At 37.9% G+C, this 21154-nt stretch overlaps 1 protein-coding gene and 1 long non-coding RNA gene across 2 annotated transcripts in view; both read right to left on the minus strand.

The window, feature by feature from the left end:
- Positions 1-21154, minus strand: part of LOC137465030 (uncharacterized) — a 474100-nt gene that overhangs the window by 258620 nt on the left and 194326 nt on the right. The gene's annotated exons all lie outside the window — the stretch shown is intronic.
- Positions 3586-21154, minus strand: part of LINGO2 (leucine rich repeat and Ig domain containing 2) — a 494638-nt gene continuing 477069 nt past the window's right edge. Inside the window, exon 6 of the mRNA XM_068176701.1 lies at positions 3586-7005. Coding sequence (XP_068032802.1) covers positions 5149-6969 — 1821 coding nt within the window. The 5' untranslated portion in view covers positions 6970-7005 and the 3' untranslated portion in view covers positions 3586-5148. The remainder of the gene's footprint in view (positions 7006-21154) is intronic.

The raw sequence follows: 21154 nt of genomic DNA on the forward strand, positions 1-21154 counted from the left end.
TTCTTATGGTGTCTCATCAGCCTAAGTTACAATTTGTTGTGCTGAGGATGTAATGTATAATATTTCTTAATTTTCTTCATGGTGTTATAATTGTTATAGGTGATGCAAAATCAAGATTAAACAAATAAGGAAAAAAAAGATAGCTACCATTCAAGTATAAAGGAAACCTTGAATGGCAGTATTATAACAAAGCCAACTGAAATGAAATTTAGTTTAAAAATGTCTGGTGACGTCAACAGTTCTTTAGGGGCCTTGCTGTCTTCTGTTCAGTTGTATTGGGAGTTGTTGCTTCTGCTGGCACTTGGAAGCATGTGTGAATGTAAAATGATGTGGGTACAGAGGGTAAAAGCAGCTTCCCAGTCTGAATCTAATGTTATATTTTAGTGGACAAAGCCTTTCTGCAAAGAAAGTTGTAAAGAAGAAAGAAGGGACAAAAACCAGAGAACTAGTTCAAGACTTAAAAAAAAGGCTGGGGTGCTGCTTAGTATTATCCATTATTAAATTATTGCAAAAAACACTTTTCTGTATACGTTGCTTCAGTGCCCTCTTTAACTCACTTATAGAAAGTTTAACTGGCTTGGGAAAAAGGCTGGGTTAAAAACTGTTTGAACGGCAAGGCCCAGAGAGAGGTGAATGGTGCCATAACCAGCTGGTTTCTGGTCACTGGTGGTATTCCCAGGGCTCAGAATTGGGCCCAATCCTGTTTAATATCTTTATCAATGACCTGGATTGCTCCCTCAGTAAGTTTTCAGGTGACACCTAGTTGGATGTGAGTGTTGATCTGCTGGAGGGCAGGAAAGCTCTGCAGAAGCATCTGGGTGGGCTGGATTAATAGCTCAAGGCCAATGGTATGAGGTCCAAAAAGGCCAAGCACTGGTTCCTGCCCTTGGGTCACAACAACCCAATACAGTGCTACAGGTTGGGGATGGAGTGGCTGGGAAGTGGCCCAGCAGAAGACCAAGGAGTGCTGGCTGACAGCAGCTGACCATAAGCCAATGTGTGTCCAGGTGGCCAAGAAGGCCAATGGTGTCCTGACCTGTACCAGCAATAGCGTGGCCAGAAGGGCAGCAGTGATTGTCCCCCTGTACTTGGCACTGGTGAGGTCACACCTCAAGTCCTGTGTCCAGTTCTGTGCCACTCACTACAAGGAAGAAATTGAGGTGCTGGAATGTGTCCAGAGAAGGCCAACAGAGATAGGGGAGGGTGTATAGTGTAAGTGCTATACCTAAGGAAACTGAAGGTGTTCAGTCTGGAGAAAAGAAGGCTCAGGGGAAACTGCAACTCCCTTGGAGGAGGTTGTAGCCACGTGATGGTTGGCCTCTTTTCCCAGGCAACCAGAGACAGAAGGAGAGGACATAGCCCCAAGCTGCACCAGGGGAGGTTCAACCTGGATATCAGGAAGAATTTCTTCACTAGAAGGGTGGTTAAGCATTGGAATGGACTGCCCATGGAAGTGGTGGAGTCACTATTCATGGGGCTGTTCAATAAATAACTGGGTGTGACACTTAGTGTTATGGTCTAGTTGTCAAGGTGGTGATCAGTCAAAGGTTGAACTTGATGATCTTGAAGGTCTTTTCCAACCTAAATGATTCTGTGGTTCACTGTGATTCTGTAAACACTTGTACATTCATCTATTCTTATCTTCATACTGATCTGTGCAAGTGGACATCAAAACATATTTGCAAGAGGCCTGGATTGCTCTTACAGGAGTTATTGACAAGGATATTTTGGTACCTGTTTTCTCAAGTTGCTTTGCTGGTTCTGACATTTTCAGTTTTCTCCTTTTCTGCAGAACTATTGCTGGTCCTCAATTTAGTTGCACTGGCTGCCAAGTAAATTCAGGCTAGTGTCAGCATGGAGACCAGCCGGTATACGAGTCAGAGGTAGGTTAAAACCTTTGATTCCTCTTTTAGTGCCAGGTATGCACTATCAACCTATTTCTGAATATATGATAGGGGAGCAATGTGGGTCAAATGCCTTCTCACAGCCCAGTCCTTTTTCTCCCCTGCAGTAAAATAAACTGTAGTGCGTTTCCTTGATCTCTAGCAGAGAAGTGACTCCTTTAAGAGGCAGGGTAAGCATTCAGCCACTATTCTTAAAAGGATTGCCAAAAAGGTGCTTGTCTAGGTCTGACTTTGACACTGTATTCCTTATTCACCCAAAAGAGCCATAGTGTGTGTTCCACAAATACATAAGAAGGAGACTATGTGGAGCAAGACAAAAAGTGTCTCTGGGTCTTGCTATCCTTACTTCTGTTAAGAGGTGCCATATGCCTTGCTAAGTCCATGCTGAAATAAGTAGGCTGCAAAAAGTAGAACATTGCTAGAGGCAGGGAACAAACACTGATTCTGAAAAACTGAATACTGACTGAACTCAAGGCAATACACAGAACGCTGACAGCTCTGCAAGGCGTGCTCAGCAACAGCAAGCGGTGATTTCCATCACCAGCACACATTTCACATAGATAACTAAGCACATTTCTGCTCACAAATCCTTGCAGTGCACTAACTGCAATCACTTCTTAAGAGTCATTCTAAGGGAATAGGGGAATACAGCAACTCATAATTAATGCTAAAAGTACATGTTTTCTAGGGTGATGTTTTTTGAGATTTTTTTTTAGTGTGGCATTTAATATGAAAAAATCAGCTGAAAATGTCTAGAACTTAGGTGAATTTTTGCTTCTAACACTGATTTTAACATTTAACATGAAATGCAGGGGCAATAGATTACTAGTTGAAAAAATGACAATTACAAGGGAAAGGCACATGCAAATGTCTTCAAGGGACAGTTCAGAAACATTTTGTTTTATCCCCATTTGTTTCTTTAACTGCCCACATTAAGGTACAGTAGAGTTTTGGACTTCAGTGCAGTGGTTATTATGTCAACAAAAATAATTTCCCTGGTGTTAGAATTTAGTCAGGGGTTATTCCATTATATTGATGTTCCACAAATGTCATAGAACAAAGCGTATTCATATCAAGCATGTCCATAAATCTCCAAATATCTAGTTCAGAGCATAAAAAAAGGAAACAAGAAAACCCAACTCTAAACTTAAAGCTACGTTAAGTGAAAAAAATTCTAAGTACCCTTGCAACCTCCTCCGTTTGACAGCCTAAAATGAAGCAACGATGCAACCAATGATCAACCACTAAAAAAAGAGATTCTCAAAACTGCCTAGCCTTGGGTCCTGCAGCTAAGTCATGGGTACCTCTGGGGAGTGCAGCTGGATTTTACAACTTTTGGCACATTTCCCTTGATAGAAGTGGGAGATTTTTTTCCTGCTTTTTAAATCTCTGCAAAGAGTGTGGATACTAATTTTAGAAGCACCTGCATCCTATTACAGGTCAGCCTGAGTTTGGTTTCAAAACACTGAAATATAATACTAAGATTGAACACAGGCTCTTAAATCACATTAATTTAAATGTTCTGTCTTATAATATTTTCATATTTATCTTCGTTAAACATATATATAGTCATTGTCATCCTTGCTCCAGATTATGCCAATCACTTAAAAATGGTATTTGCTATCAACCATGTGGCTAATAACTATCAAACCAAACTATCATATCAAACCTATGGCTCATAACTGGTGGAAAACTTGAGAGGTGGCTGAATAACTTTGCATTTTGCAATTGCTAAGGATTTAAAAATAAAAATCATGGTATTAATAATAAAGAATAAAATTTCACTTCTCAGTCTTTTGAGGATTTCTTTGGAAACATAAAACAAACAAAAGGTTACTTGTACTGAACTAATGTTTCACTTCTGTCTTCTCTCCATTAAAAAAGATTCCTAAAATCTGGAAAAACTTGCCCCTCTTGCTCTAAGATACTGCCCCTGAAAGAAACATGACCACATTGTTATTAAAATGGCATCAAGAATAGCTAAGTAATCTGTTCTTGGAAATAAGCTTTGCGTCTTTGTGTTATCTACAAATATACAAGATGAGAATGACAGTGGCTAGAGGTTCATTATATCTGGCAGTATGTCAGCCTTTTTGAGGCTATCATGTTTTAAACATTATTTTAGTATTATAAATCCCCATATTATGCATGAACAACTGTAGTTTACTTGGCATTGGAGAAGAGTTCATTCCTAGTAACAGAGTGTTTGTATGATTTAATTCACTTGTATAAAGAGTAAGATGACCATATTTCCCAAGGAGTCTGCAGAATGTATTATGCTCTTTATTTAGCCCAATACACATTAACATTTTAACAATAGCTTTGAAATTAATATAAGGGCTAACAAAACTGATTCTTTCTCTTCAAGGTAGAACTCAACTCCTCCATGCCAGCATTGACTAGTGGGTTGCCTTCCCTGTGTGAGAACCAGGGCTGTAGTACAGTAAACTGGTCCAGTGTGATATCACAGATATAAAAAATATTCCACTCTGTATCAAAACTAGGCACATGCCTTATATTTATATGAAGAGTAGATCAACAGAGTTGAGCGGTTTTGCTCTCAACTATTCAGCTCTAGCCTTCTACATGAGGAGAAAAATATCTTACTTCTAATTAGTAACTACGAGGATCTAATTTGGGTTTTTGTGGTAGTTAAATGATGGGTGACATCACACTTGGGTCAGTATTGGTGGATATCTAAAAGTACAACCTCTCATTTGTATTGCTTCAAAATGTACACAGTATAGATGTAGATTAAAAAAAAAAAGCTACCAATTTTTTTTTTGTTGTGTTGAACCAACTAGAAGGGAGGATGCAAAGTTTTACCAAATGAGATAGATGGATACAAATTTCATTGTAGAGTGTGGTTTAGACAAATGTGTCTTTTTCTTTAAGTATGTAAATCCTACACTGTAGGGTTTTTTTCTTTTTCCTTTTGTAGCAGTAGAAAATGTTGAACAATTGTCCATGAGCATGAGCCAGTGGTTCATTGCTGATATCCCCAGAATGCCAATATTTGCAATGCAAACAGTTAGTACAATTTCCCAGTTCTATGAAAGGCCCTGACACATCTGCCTCAAGGTCTGGAGGCTCTGTTGTATAACCACAAATAGTCTTTCCATTTTCATATAACCTTTTGATACACTGACAGCTGCATTAAGCTGCTTCTGCCTAGCAATTCCACATGCCAGGCTGTTTTAATTGGTTTTAATGCCACAGAAAAAGCACTGCTAGCAGAATACCATCAAATCATTTTCATATTGAACCTTCGTGGTCCAGAAACCTCCCCTTCAACCACAGCACCATTGTTTTTGCGAGGGACATATTCAAGGTCAATGCTGGTTTTGTGTTTGCCTTTCCCTCGGCTCCACACAAAAAGAAGAAGGAAACAAAATAAAACCACTCCAAGGAATGTGAAACAGCCCATAGCTGTGGACACCAATATTGTCTTAAGGTCCAGAGAGTAGCTGTTTGCATTAGTTCCATTAGAACTTGTGTCGTTGGAGTCTGTCATGTACATAGGGGTCCTGTTGGCATAAAGGAAACGGTCTGAAGTAAACCCCTTTACTGTCAGGGAGGCCGAGTAGGTGTCATTTCCAGCTGCATTACTTGCAATACAGACATAGATCCCAGTGTCCTGGTCTTGGGCAAATCGGATCTCCAGGGTGCCATCTCCCAGCACAGTGGCTCTACCATTTGATTTAGTTGTGATCAGCCTCCGGCGTGGGGTAACCCAGGAGATGGTTGGCTGTGGGTCCCCATCAGCATTGCACATCAGTTGCACGGTCTGTCCTTCCTCCACTACCAGGTACTGCAACTTCTTGTCTTGTATCTTGGGCTTCTTACAGGTAAAATAAAAGGAGAGAGCTGTGCTGTGAAAGTCTCTGAATGACCTCTCTCTGACACTGTCTGGGCCAGCACACATTGGTGGCTCACCACCAAACTGCAAGGTGGGCTGCCGCTGCAAAATCCAAAGAAGACGACAGTCACAGGCCAGAGGGTTGTTGTTAATGCAGAGGACCTCAAGGCTTTTGGAGGAATGGAATACATTCTCTTCTAGGGTTTCTAACAGGTTTTGGGACACGTTAAGCACGCGTAAGAATCGGAGCCCTTGGAAAGCATGTGGTTCAATGGTGCGCAGCTGTGCCCCCACCATGTGGAGCTCCTGCAGGCGCACTAAATCCGACAGCATGCCTGCCTCGATGGTGCTGATGGGGTTGTAAGACAGGTTGAGATGTGTCAGGTAAACTAGATGTTTAAAAGCAGAGTAAGGTACTGCAGACAGGTTAGTGTTTGTGATGGAGAGAGAAGTCAGGTTGAGACCATACAGACTGTTGGCAGGCAGCATGTCCAGGAGGGGCCAAGCCTCTATCTGCAGGTCTTTCAGGCGAAACAGTCTTTTAAAGGCGTACGCTGGCAAAGCGTTAATGTTGAGCTGTTTCAAATGCAGGCTGATGAGGTTGTGGAGGTGAGAAAGAGCTTCTGTTGGTACAGCTGTGAGGTTGCATCTCTCCAGGGTGAGCTGCTCCAGGCTAAGCAGCCCACTGAAGGCCCTGTGTGATATATACACCAAATCATTGTCCCCAACCTCCAGGGATTTTAGGTTATGCAGATCTTGAAACATGTAGTCCAGCAAAATGACAATCTTGTTTTCACTTATATCAAGCTTTGTTAAGTTTGACAACCCAGTGAACACCCCAAGGGGGACCAGCTTCAGACGGTTTCCTTTCAGCCTCAAGGAACGCAAGTTGAAGAGGTTGTTAAAAGCTCCAGGCTCCACATTGGAGACAATATTGTCACTGAGGTCAATCTCCTCCAGCAACGGGTATGATGTGAATTCCTCAGGGTTAACACTTTTCAGTCGGTTCTTGCTGAGGTCCAAGATTTTGGTCTCAATGGGAATGCCTTCTGGGATGGACATCAGACGTCTTCGGTGACAGCTGACAGACTTGTTCTGTGCTGAGCATTCACAGCGGGCTGGGCAGCCCACAGTGGGGCTTGTGAAGACAAGCAGCACAGCCAAACCCAGGAACGGCTGCCAGCATGATAGAGCTGTGTGACGCATGACTCCACTGATCTGGGCTAACCCTCCGTCACGAGCCTGTGGGGTGAGGATGGGAAAGGGGAGAAGTTAAGTCTGCAGAAAAAAACCAGTACCATTGCAAAGCAAATGCATGTGTTTTCATATTGAACAAATTGATAAAACCTATTGTGAGTGGCATGACCTACATAAAAGCAGATTTTACTTCAATATCATAGGGCTAGTCAAAGGATTTGTTTATCCTGCATTTTCCTCCAGATGTTGGTGAAGACAAAACAGCTTTTCCTACTGCAAACAGTGAAAGACATTTCAGTCTCTTCTCAATCTCAGTAGGTTTCCTCAAGACAGTGCTATAATTAACCCAGATATAAATACCATACACTATGCAAAAAGGGCTAATAGCATTTGTGATAAATTTTCAGCATTGGATTTCTGTGAGGGGATATGAAACTAAGATTTTGCCTCCCATTAGTGTTTTAAGGCAAACCTTAATGATGTATTATAATCAAGAAAAGGAGCTCCTTGACAATGAAAAGATTCCTTTTATCATTTATTGCATATATTACAGATATAAAGAGATGAAGGTTGTTCATGCATACACATACACAATGGCTCAGATGAGGATGGAAAAACTGGTGCATCTCTAATTAGAATTTGTAATAGGTCAAATTGATTCTTTGCTTTTACTGCACAGAGGTATTTTGTGTGACTGCTTAGAACCCAAGATCTGAGAAGGGTTTACAGAATACATCTTTGTGCTTCCAAGACATATAAACTAGTTTTAGGAAGACAAAAACAAAATAAGATGAGCTGTCTGTGTTTAAGCAGTGCAGTGTTCAAAGAAGCACCACAGATTTAATGAAAATCACAGTTTGTAAAGGACTGATTCATTCCCATGTTCAGGTTAAAAATGAGGATAGAAGATGACAAGATGTCTTCTACTAAATTAGCTACTCTTCTCCAAACGATGTACTTTCCATTTTTAGTCACAAAAGGCAAGAGACTTTTTCTAAGTCTACATAGAAGCTACTAAATGAAAACAAACAATAACCCATTTCAAAAGAAGAAGAAGAAAAAGATATAGGTGTTCATCAAAGGAAGGTGTATTTGAGATGTTCAGAGTAAAGCAAACTGCAAGCAAGGACCATAGAAGTGCATTAACTCCTGTGGTACAGCCAACTTGATGAGGCTAAGGTATAGTGCTGGGATACAGGCTTCATAATATTAATAAGCCTTGTAATGAGCCTCAGGCTTGTGATGCCTTTTCTGCATTGTTTAATTTGGGCTTCATTTTAATTGTACTTGTAAAAATACTTACATAACTCCCACCAGTAACTACCTCTTGTGTCTGCACAGATGACTATGGCCCATCTGCTCCAATGCATAATTGGAGACAGACAAAATTTCCCAATAGCCAAGAATCCACCAACTTATCTGCATCTTTGGGCTTTGAGGATCATCTGGTTACTATGTAAAAAATTTGCAAATTGCATTTGAGTAATTTTTTTTTTGTCTATGTGGTGTCACATGGATTGTAAAATAAAAGAAATCCTCCCACAGAGGATAAAGAAATTTGAACAAATATGGTATAACTAAATTGATGAGGCAGACAGCTATTTGAGCAAATAAGCTGTTTGAAGCACATCAAAATAGTCTTGTGTAAATCATAGACAGATGAAAAAGAAAGTCCCACCAGTAACTCTACTACAAGAACACTGCACTCCGCTGGTACACAACTTGGAATGTGATAACTCACCAAATCATCCTTCCTGATGGAAAAGAGTTGGACTCAGACTGTGGAAGATCAGAACAGGGGAGATTAAAGATGCAAGAAAAAGAGCAGATATTTGGATCAATTGATCTTATTGTATCTAAAAAATTTCTAAACAGGAACTATGAAGTTTGGATTGTATGCATTTGTATTGTAACTGGAATGAGAAATAAACAGCTGTTGTGCTCTGACTGTTAAAAACTAAACTGAGTGAAAAAGCATTTATCTTGGACTGTATAAATTGTGTTGTTTGACTGACCAGAAATGAATGATGCATATATTACTTTTCTTACAATTCTGTGGAAGAATTTCACTCTTGACTGATGTGGCTTTTTATTTCCATTTTTACTCTTCTATGCAGGGACTATTAATGTGAGGCACATTGCACGCTGGTTTTGACATATAGACTGGAGACTGGATGAAAATTACTCTGTATTATATTACCTATAAAAGCACATTTCCACTTTGTTCTAGAAGGACAACCTACTGAGATTTAGTTTCCCCCTTAAATTGTAGTCTTGCAAGTAACTATTGCTAGTTATCTCCAGCTGTGACAAAGGTTTTTCAGAGATAAACTTCACTTCATTAGGCACTAACTAAAAGCTGGAAACCAATAGGGGACTCTGAGTTAGGTGTTTTCAGTGAATTTAGATCAGAGAGGCTTCTGGGTGCTCTGATCATTACTTTCAGAGCTCAGTCTGTGAGGTTAGTGCTTTCATAGTGATACTTCTACCACACAGGGATTTCATTTCCTACCGTATCCATCTAATAATGTATGAAACACAAAGTAAACAGGTTCAGTGGAAGATGAGCACTCCTGGAGTGTTTGGTTTAGATAGTGAAAATATGAAACACTTTTTGCAGCTATCCAATCCACCTGGAAACTAAAATTTCCAAGGAGTACAAAGAGAAGGTAGACAGTATAAGAGATGATAAAAGGCTTTTTTGACTGTGGCTGGAATATAGAAAAAGCAATTCAAAAATTAACAGTAGTCTTCTGCAAAGGTATGTGCACAGATAATGAGATAGATATATTATATTTATATTTATATTATATTTATCTGTAAGGGTGTGTGCATGTGTGTGTTTGCACTTGAAAGGAAGCAAGAGTCAGGACTGAGATATAATCTGGAGTGGATAAATTTCAATAAGGACAAATAATAAATTATATTAAATATCAAGTCAGAAAAACAAAGATTAGATGGATCAATAAGTACAGGTTGGAAGAAAGTATAAATTTACATTTATTATTACAGTTTACATTGAGTCAGATGATACTACCATTCTTTCTGCTAACCAAATCTGTGACTACATCCTACACTTTGAACTGCTTTATAGAAAAATGACTTCATCTTCATTATGCAAAAAATGTAACCTTATCTCCAGCTAGGGTTAAAAGGTCTAGCAAGTGAAGCATGTGGGACAAGGTGAATTTTGGGAGAAGCCTAGAGTGAATTTGATGATCTATTGCATATAGTCCCATTTGAATTTAGTGAATATAAAGTTTTATTTTCAGGACATGTCCAATAACATCGCTAGCTAGGCCTACCTTGCGCCTCCAGTCTAAGAACATTTTGAAAGGATACAGTTTCATCTGTAAAGTACATTTCATGTCAGTGTGATGACAATTATTTATTAGTATACATCTGTTAATCAACAATGCTACTTTAAAAAGAGAGAAATTATGCCATTAAAATATATTCTTCATTGCAAGATGATTTCTTGAAGCAAAAAATTATTTTCTGTATTTCTTTAGACTTTTGAGATATTAATTAATTGGCAACTTCACTGGGACAGGGCTGAATTGTTAGTGTCAGTGTTCAACATGATACCTTTCATTCCTGCTTAAACAACCAGCACTACATACTTTATCTTTGCTAGTGTAGGTATTCCCTCTAAACATCTGCAGCACTATCCTTTTTTGCTTCTCTCTCTTCATTGTGATACATACAAGAAGGTAAGGTGTATGCATGCAAATATGTACACACACACACACACGCGCGCGCGCGTGCGCGCACATAAATGTAAGCTAGAAGGATAGTCTTCCTGATCTGTGATTGTACCGTGCCTTGCACTGCACAGTAGTCCTCTGAAATTCTATCTTGTTAGATGAAAATTCAAAAAACATAAATGATTATGAACTAAGAGTTTGTCTATGTTTGAATGTGAATGACAATTTGTAAAATTGTTTTCCTGAGCTTTCTGGGGTATTTGTCATGCTTTAACAATATATATATATATGAAGGAGTTGTTTATTAAAAAATAAAAATAAACTAATTACTTTCATTTTGTCTTTCTCTGGCTCTGTTCTTTAAGTCCAAAGTCAAGAGTCAAGTTACTGTTGGCTGTTAGTCTTTTTCAAAAGAGGACCCTCTTCAAAGTTCAGCTATGCAATTATGAAAGCTCATTAAAGTTAATAGTTCTGTGTGGTCTCACCCAAAACAGCCACCACTACTCTGAAATGCAAATCAGTTTTTTCAAAGTTCTGAAGCTTTGAATCTTCCCAAAAGTGCTTTACAAGAATGTACAGTGCCTTGTAGCTTTTAAATTGAAAAACTATAATTAAAAAAAATAAAAAAACCCCAATGCTATCCTAGAATGCAGTGCAATTCTAAATATGATATATAGGGATGTGCCAAATCATGCATGTATTACATATTTTTTCATTTCTCCCTCTCCCTCAGACTAATTTTGAAGCCTTTAGAGCTGAAAGCAAGATTGCTCTTGACCATGGTCCTTTCCATGTCCCATGTGATGCTCCAGTATTGTATGGGACATATCTTTAGCCAGAAAAAGTGAGAGTCACAAGATCTTTTGCTGTCATTAGCTGCATTATCATCACTTGATGCTCTGACTTGGTAGTTTAGATCTCACCTTTCCTATCCCCCTTTTCAGCCATTCAGACAAAGAAAACATCCCAGTGGATCATATCAGAGATGACAATTTTGCCTGATGGTCACTTAATAATTTACTAAGAACCCCTTTACAAAAGCATTCAATAAATATTCCAGGATTAAATGTTGCATGACAAAACCAGACTTGTACTGATTATTCACTTAAATGCTACCAGGTAATCCTGAGAACCAGGTGAACTACCTGTTTGAAAAGTGTTTGCTGGGTAGACCCTGACTGGACACTTGGTGCCCACTGAATCTGTTCTATCACCACCCTCTTGAACAGGGCAGGGTAGAAAAAAATATAAAAAATGGTTCACACATCAGATGAAGCAGGTGGAGAACACTCACCATTTACCGTCACAAGCAAAACAGACTTAGCCAAGGAAAATTAGTTTAGTTTATTACCAATTAAATCAGAGTAAGATTGTGAGAAAAAAAACCTCAAATTGTAAAACAATTGCCCCAGCCTCTCCCTTTTTCCTGGGCTCAACTTCACCCTGCATCTTTTCTCCCTTTCCTGCATGGCAGTGCAGGGTTTTGGGAAATGGGAGCTGTGGTCAATTCATCACAGTGCCTCTGTCACTAATACTCTTCCCCTGCTCCAGCAGGGGGTCTTTTCCATAGGAGATAGTCTTCAATGAATTTCTCTAGAGTAGATCCCTTCCTTGTACAGTATGCAGTCCTTCAAGATGGATATTGTTTGAGACTGCATTTAGGGATAGTAAATTGTTCTGCCTATATAAGATTTTTTCTCTTCTGAATGCTGTTTTTTAGCATTGCTGTATTTTAAAGCAGAAAGCAGATACTGAGGAGTATAAATGTTTCCGTCTTTGCATGGCTGACATCATCTGTCACACTTCAGCAAGCAGTAAGCCAAACCATTGTTCAAATCTTTGCAATAAAACACCTTTGCTCTTGTGCTGAGTAGACAGATATTGAATGTGTGCAGCTAAAACTACTGAACTTCTGCGGTGCAAAATTTTGCCCAGCTCAGTGTGGTTTGAGAAATTTTTTATTCACACCTTTATTCTCTCAAATACCTGTTGCACTTATTTTGGAAGAGCACCTGGTCTGGCTTTCTTGAACTCTCCTTTGATGCTGCACCAGACCAGGTAACGGCAGAAAGGGTGAGTAACCTTTGCTGGTGGACTATGCCCAAGGTGGCAATGGTGGGAAGTGTTGCCCAGGAGATGAAGGGAAGATGAGAAACAGAGATGGTTTTAGGAACAGCCAAATGACACATGAAAATATGGGAAATTTAGAAATGTTCTTACAGTGGGACACAATGCCACTAGAAGAATGAGTGAAATCCTGACTCGTCTTTTTCTGACTCAGCTGTGCAATTTAGACATTCCCATCATACATTCTTTCAGTGCAAGAGCTAGTTTGTAAAAGCAAAGACTTTGCCTCATCAGGTCTCATGCCTGAAATTTGTCTAAGCTTAGTGTATTGTTCCCAAATTCTATCGTAGACTAAGTCAAGACTGCCTGTATACTCTAAAGAAGAGCATCTTAGAAATTGTTCAAAGGAATCTAGATTTCTACCTTCCTTGTCTCTTTGATCAAACCTTATGCTTATGCAGAGATTTTGTTCTCCCTTCCTTTATTGATCTCTTAAACAATTCAGCATTTAAATAAAATGTGAAACATTAAGTAGCTATCTGGATTCCATTAATAAATAGATTTAAGAATCCTTGATTAATAGCAGCAGCAACAACAACCACTAGTCTGACAATTCATTGAATTGGAAGCAAAATTTTGATTCAATTATTCTGCAGTCCTAGGATCATTCTCATCTACTAAGTCATCAGTAAAAATTTAATGGGCTACTATCAACTAAGAAATTACAGTCAAGTAGCATTGGTTTTCAGAAGAAAATACTGAGATTCAGGTCATTAAAAGTCATTATACAGAAATAGGAAACAAAAGCAAAAAAGGCAACTAGAGCAATTTTCTTTATTAGCTTATCCAGTAGAATTATTTTTAGATTGCTTAAAATATTTGTATCAGGTGTCTTAAAACTAAGCAAGGGGGTATAATTTTCACACCAAATACTTATATTTTTGTCTGAGTCAAAGTGAAAGAAGCATGTGTGCCAAAACACAGAAAGTAAGAAAATCACAGTGACAAATTCCTGTAATTATTCAAATTATCTGTACAAGTCTTTGAAGTCCACATTCTCCAAATTAAGCAAAGAAATGAAGCCATCACTACACCTTCTGTATTTAAACCAGTGTTTTTAAGATTAATTTAAAAATGTCTTTCAGTTTTCTCAGAGAAAGTGAACCTCAGGAAGAAATTTGAATGAAAAATAATAAATCTTAAGGATTGTCTTGCAGGAGACATTTAATGCACAATTAAAAGGAAAAGAAAGTGGAATTATTTTCAAGAATTATAAACTCTTCCACTGACATTTCCACTGACCTTGCTGGTAAATTTGAGGGGAAGAGATTTATGAAAAGCTGATAGGAACAATTGTGTGAAGGGATATAAAAGATGCTTGGATGTAAAGTAAAATTCAGACTTTTTTGGTGTAGGCTAATGATATAAATCAACCATTCAGGGAGGATAGCACTACTATCATACCTACACAATTAACTACCTTACAAAAATTGAAAATATTTGCATAGAAACACTTTCTGACAAAGAATTCTTAGTTGAATAAATTAAAGAATTACTGTGAATAACAGATCACTTCTACCATCTATTCTTTTTGAATGAAGAAGAAGATTTTTGAAAGGTAGAGTTATACAAAATTTCTTTTGCAAAGTTCATTTAGTTCTATTAAATGGTATTCCTATTTTACTGGTAAAAAGAGATGTCACTAAGAGATAATTATTTAGTGGCAAAGACCAGAACAACATTATCACCATGAAAATAGATGTGTTGATATGATAATGCAATAATAGAGAAAGAGAACTTGTACCTCTGAAAACAGTACAGATTCTAAGTACTTTGTACTGCATTTTGTTCAGGCTCCTTAGTATTGGAAGACCACCCTCCTTTTGTAGCTAAACTGCATCCCTAGACCTGGTGTTTAGTATCTCTGCATGGTAGCCCCCCTCAGTGATATGTGACTTCAAAAACAATGCATGAGCCCACATTTTTATGAAGTTGATTTATCTTAAGGGTTACAAAGCAAAATTCCATTACATTCTCTTTCATTGATGATTCTTACAAGATTTTAATGTTCCAAATACTGAGAACAACTTATCACAGGGGAAGAAGGTGAAGTTATTGTAGTACAGGAGGGAAAATCATATGACAACAAAGATCTAAAGTTGTTACTCTTGGAGAATGCAGCAGACCAAAAATGTAGATTTTGGAAAAGATTAAAAATCTCTTGCAAGTTAGGATTCATTATTTCAAAGTGGATCTTAGTTTCAGAGTGTATCTAGGCCAGTGAATCTTAACATTCTTTGCCACCACAAACAGGACACTGGCAGGAGAATGTGAAAGTGTTAAATACTTTACTTGCTTTTCATATCTGTTGTAGCTAATGAAGTCTGAATAAATTAATTGAAAACTAAAATACTGTGAAGGCTAACTGCATTGATTAAAGTTTAGGAAGTTTTTTTAACAACTCTACATCAAAAGTTTATCTTCCTCTTGAAAAAACCTTTCTTCTAAAACTGTCTGGGCATAACAGAATCGATGACACCACTGCAGCCTGCACAGTATCTCTTACACAGGGATGCAATTACCTCTGAAGTTTTAATTCTAATATCCAGCTACTTCTCATCTTTAATGAGTGAAGATGTTGGTGACGGAAAGCTACTGAAAAGAAATGAAGCTGCTTTTTAAATCTGGATTGGGAACAGACTTTTGAGGGCTAGTGCATTCAAGCATATTTGAATTTCACTTCAGTAATCCAATTAGGAAGCCACAAGCAGTCTGCACTATATCTAGATCATCATAAGAAACATTCTTGATATAGCCTGTTATAGATGGATGTTTCCTTCAAATATGTGAACATTTAAGTCCAGAGAGCTCTGCTGTCCCAATAATGTGCTGACTTCCACCTTTTGTAAACAGAGGCTCTCATTGGTAATCTTAACAATATGTTTCACAAGCTTCTACCTGTTGTCATAATTTCATTTTGTTAGATTTAAAGTAAAAAAATTCTTATTTGTTATCTTGCCCCACACACATGAAAGCTGGGTGACAATGACCATATTTCCTATTAAGAGATGCAAACAGATTAATATGCCATTAGCAACTGAGAACTTTTACCCTAGCAGCTCTGTTTGCACAGAACAAAAGTGTAACAAAAAGTACTTCACAGAGTATGGGCCTGGTCAAGTTAATTCTAGTGTTGACCACAGTCCTGTGATTACTGTCACCAAAAAGGGTTTCAAACTATTTAATCTACTGACATGAAAAAACCTGCGGGTTTTTTTTTTTTTTTTTTGGTTTTTTTTTTTTTTTTTTTTTTTTTGTTTTTTTTTTTTTTAATGGCAGCAACACAGGGCCTGGAGACAAATTGTAGTATGCAGAGGCTAAAGTGTATGGAGAATGTGCCCAGGAAAGATGAGAGATCATTTAATTAGTACTACAAGGGCTGTTGTTTCTTCATAACACAGTTCAAAGGATCTTTAGCCAAAAGGCTCTGAATACTTAAACCTGTATTTTTAAGAAACATTTTTTGTTAAGTACATCTGAAAAAAGCAAACACATTTTACAAAGGTAACATTCATCTGTCTTACCTGGAGGTGGATAGAGTTTAAAGGTGTTTGAAAATAGCTTAAAATTAAATTAAATGGGAAAGCTGAAGAAATTGAAACCAATATATTTTCTTTTGTACTAAGAAAAGAATCTCAGTAGTATAGCAAAGCTGCAACAAATGATTTCAGTACTACTTATCTGGCTAACAAAAGAAAGAAATGAAACCCATCCTGTATTATTTTCTTACACCTTGATAAGCACATTTGCAGCAATTATATTTGTATCTTTTACTGAAAACCTAACAGACAAAGCAAGGAATATATTCTCTGGGGACTATCTTCATACTATCACACACAAGGCCTTCACAGTACAACCTTGAAGCAAGCTGCTGACCTATCTGCTGCTGCTCTTTTTGACCGCAGGAGTAGTCAAAGTCTGGAAAGACAGTACAAGAGATGTAGCATCATATTTGGAACATTAAAAATAATCAAAAGGAAATGAGTACAATTCTTAGTCAGTGCCAGAAGGCCCTCAGTTCATATTATGGCTTCAAATTCAGAGTGGCTATCTTAACCGCTTAGAAAATTGTGGTCAGCATTTGAGGTGGCACAAAGGAAAGAAGGGATATATTTCAACACATTAGTCAACCGTAACTGGGCATGTGTGAAGAAATTTCATGATAGACCAAACTGAAGTCACTTAATAGCTCAGATAAGGAAGATACCTTTGGGACAGCTGCAAAAAATTACTGCACTTGGAATTAAAATAGAGTTGATTATAATTTATACAATTGAGAGAAAAAGAGAATAGCAAACTGCCTTAGAGATTCGCTGTTTGCTAAGGACATTCTTAAAATATACTTAGACTCAATATCAGCCTGCAGATGGATTAAGGTAGGGCATTTGGAAATAAGACCTGACATGTTTGCAGGTGGACAAGACCTGCAAACCATTAATCTCTGCTTTATTCATACCCATACTTCATGAATGTTACTCCAGATATTTACTGGTGTCAGCTGACCTAACAACTAAGCCTCTATGTTCAGCAAAAAAGGAACAAAAAGAGAAAAATTGTGGAAGACAGCAAGCAGATGAAATTTCATAGTCAGATTTTTTTTTTCAGCTGAATGAATCATAATTAAGCCCTTGATTTGAGCCTGGCCCATTGCAGAGCTCTTACTGTCACAGTAGTGCTGTAGGTAGCTTCCAAGGGATGCAGATAGAAATTTGCTAGCTCTTCTATGCTTCACAAACTACTCATCACAAATGAAGCCTATTCTTATGAGAATTTGCAGTTGCCCATTTGCTTGAAATCTGTACCCATATTTGCTATAGTATCAGAAGCAACTTTCCAAATCCTGGCAATGGAGATCTGTTACCTCAGTGCTTTTTTTGACTTGGTATTTATAAATTTTTTCAGAAAAAAGGCACTTCCTAAGAAACTGCACCTCATTCAGTTAGTATGAAATCTAATGAAAACAATTTTTGTACAAGACAGAGCCTCTGCTACCAGTTTGTGTTTGGTTAACCTTTTCTTTAATTATTACAGAAGATGACTAATACTTAAACAATATGCCAAGTACATTTATTTTCCTGGTTTATCAAGATAAAGGGATTAGAAAGGACAGCTTTCCATATTGAATTTACTCAGCTGCCCTCATGTGCTAGCACTAGTTACAAAGGTTATTGTGTATAGTTTTTAAGCTAGTAAACATTTTTTTCTTTCTTTTTCATAACAGCACAGTCTGTGTCTATGTAACCCTGCTGCTTCCTCAAGAAACTGACATATCACATTAACAGTGGATGGTGCTGTGTCCTACAGTTGTCCTGATCTATGTGTGATGTCCAGAGGCTGATACCAGTCAGAAGACACTTGCCTTGCAAAGAGCTAGTGCAAAGCTACAAGCACTGTGGCTGTTGCATTGTCCATTGTACCTAGTACAAGCTCATCTATGGACTTAGAGTCTCGTGGAAGATCTGCAACAGTTCTTTATAGTACTGCTATACTTCTCTCATCAAGGTGAGGAGTAAACCTCAACTACACCCATATCATATTTGCAGGAGTTTTTCCTTGGTTTAGATCTACAGACTTCAGCTCAAAGATGGTGATCTAGGTTATATTTTCTGCCTGACTCTACAGATGTACAGTGCAAGTCTAAAAAAAAAACAAAAGGCTTTTTTCTTGAAATTATTTTATCATTCGTTGAAAACTTTTTTCCCAGTCATTTTTTTTCTAGTGATTTTTTTTCCTCAAAACATTTTCTAAACTGTTATAGATCATTAAAACTATAATATTCTATCTAGAAACAATTTCAATTAATAATTTCCAACCATTTCATGCACACTAGGACTCACAAAAATGCACATATGCTTAGATGTCCTTAAAGGAGAACACTATTTATACCATCTGTATTAATACTCTACAAGACTAATGTACTTGTCCTTGTCCTAAATAAAATTAATGCTAGAATAGCTTTCTATTGCTGGAGCACTTTCAGATGGCCTAAATTAAAAAAAAGCTTGAGTCTGCATGAATATCTATCCATAATGATGTCTCGATTTTATTCTTAATTAAAAGCTCATTAATATCAAAGACAACTGTAAGAAACGCAGATGAGACCATACCATTTGAGATTTTAAGATTGAAGGCATTCACCCTATAAACTCAAAATCACTTATTCAAAAACTACTGTAGGTGTTATGTGAAATTAAATACTATACTACAGCAAGTATTGATACACCTCTTTATGAAGGCTGTGTGTGATTTTTCATCCTTCCAGTTAGTTTCTAGCTCTGAAAAATAACTTAAGCCACAGAGTAACCAGAAGCATCAAAGAAGAGAGGAACTGAAAGAGGTCTGAATTCATTCATTCTCAAAAGCACTGCACATTTTCAGCATTACTGGTGCATGGGGGTAGGAAGGGGTATGCAAAAAATGACGATACATGAACAGAAAGGATAGAATTGGAGCTGTGAGATCTTCCAGCATCTTCTCTAGAAGAGATCTTGCACTTCTGTGTAATTTTTCAACAGACACTATATAAATGCAAAATCTCTGTAGTGGCTAAGAAAACACAAAAGGGACATTTATTTACCTTGTATGCTGAGGTATGAATATTATGCCCTTTGAATCTGGAGGTGAAAGGATATCCACAAAGGATGCTGACGATGTCCCTTTGTTCTGAAATGTATATATGACTTTCTCTAAATCTTGCCAGTAAGTTATAATTCACTTAATTTTAAAAATTCGTAGCAGTTTTAAGCTTCATTACTTATCAAAATGACAAATATTGCTAAAATTATTTAGAATTCCAAAATATTCATAAAACCGGTGTTTATTTGAATGTATAGGTACAAGGGTGTTATCAATTAGATGGAATATATTTTCTTTCCAGGCTGCTCCTGAACAAGTGCTATGATAATAATTTTGATAATTTTTTTCAATCATGGAATCATAAAACCTCTCAAGTTGAATGAAATCGTTAAGAATAATTGAGTTCAACTCCTCATTTCTTACAGAACCTAAAAGTAAATCACAATAGTAAAAGCATCATCTTGATAATTCTTGAACTTTGATAGGCCTGGTACCATGGGCACTTCCCTGGGGAGCCTGTTCCAGTGATCAGCCACCTTCTCATTGAAGAACTTTTTCCTAAGCTCCAATCTGAACTTCCTCTAATGCAGCTTCATTCCATTTTCTTGTGTCCTATCACTGATTACCAAAAGGAAGAGATGAGTGCCTGGATCTCTGCTGCCTCCCATGTGGAATGTTTAGACTACAGTGGGGTCACTCAGTCTTCTTTTCCCCAGGCTGAACAAGTTAGGTGACCTCAGTCATTCCTCCAAAGTTTTAACTCCCAAAAACTTTCACCATCTTGATTGCTCTCCTCTGGACACACTCTAATTATTTGTTGTCCTCCTTACACTGTAGCACCCAGAACTGCCCCCAGCACCCAAGGTGAGGCTGCCCCAGTGCAGAGCAGAGCAGGACAATCCCCTCCTTTGCCTGGCTGTGATGCTGTGCCTGATGCACCCCAGGACAGGGTTGGCCCTCCTGGCTGCCAGGGCATTGCTGGGTCATGTCCAACTTGTAATCAACCCGGATACCCAGATCTCTTTCTGCAGAGCTGAAATCTCTTCTTCTCCAATTTAAATGTATAATCAGGATTACTTCATCTCAGGTGAAGATTCTGGCACTTGCTCTTAAATTTCACATGGCCCAGATGTCTAGTCTATCCAGATTTCTCTGTAATGCCTCTCTACCCTTGAGGGAGTCCTAGCTTAGTACTATTGGGAAACTCATTTAAGATACACTTGATTCCTGCATCCAGACACTTTATGAAAACATTAAAGAGCACTTGCCCTAAAATTGAGCAAGGAAATCCCACATGTATACCCACTATAACTCTTTAAACCCAACCCATCATGCAGTTTCTTACCCAAAATGTAAGCTTGTCTGTCAGTGTGATGGACATTTTGTCCACAATGATACTGTGCAAGACAGTGTCAAATTTTGCTAAAATTCAAAAATCCTGTATAAACTACTACTTCATCCATGGGCACTAAGACCCAGCTCTGTAAATCTAGCAAAGAGATTAAAAATTAAAACCTTCCTTTTCCTATGGGATATTAATTTAAATTACTTTGTATTCAGAAATAATTAACTGGAAAATCAGCTACAGGCCAAAGTTACACATGTACTATCCAATTATAATTTTCAACTGGGAGGTCTAGGTAGCAAAAATACATTTAGTTTTCTGAAAGTGTCTTTGAGTAGCTTTAGATACTTTGTGAGCCCCAGCTTAATGGATCAAAACTGAACGTCACGCAGTTGCAAAACAAGATCCTTGAAATGACACATGAGATGGAGATTTCTAC

Source organism: Anomalospiza imberbis, chromosome Z, assembly GCF_031753505.1.
Source record: "Anomalospiza imberbis isolate Cuckoo-Finch-1a 21T00152 chromosome Z, ASM3175350v1, whole genome shotgun sequence".
Taxonomy (NCBI): domain Eukaryota; kingdom Metazoa; phylum Chordata; class Aves; order Passeriformes; family Viduidae; genus Anomalospiza; species Anomalospiza imberbis.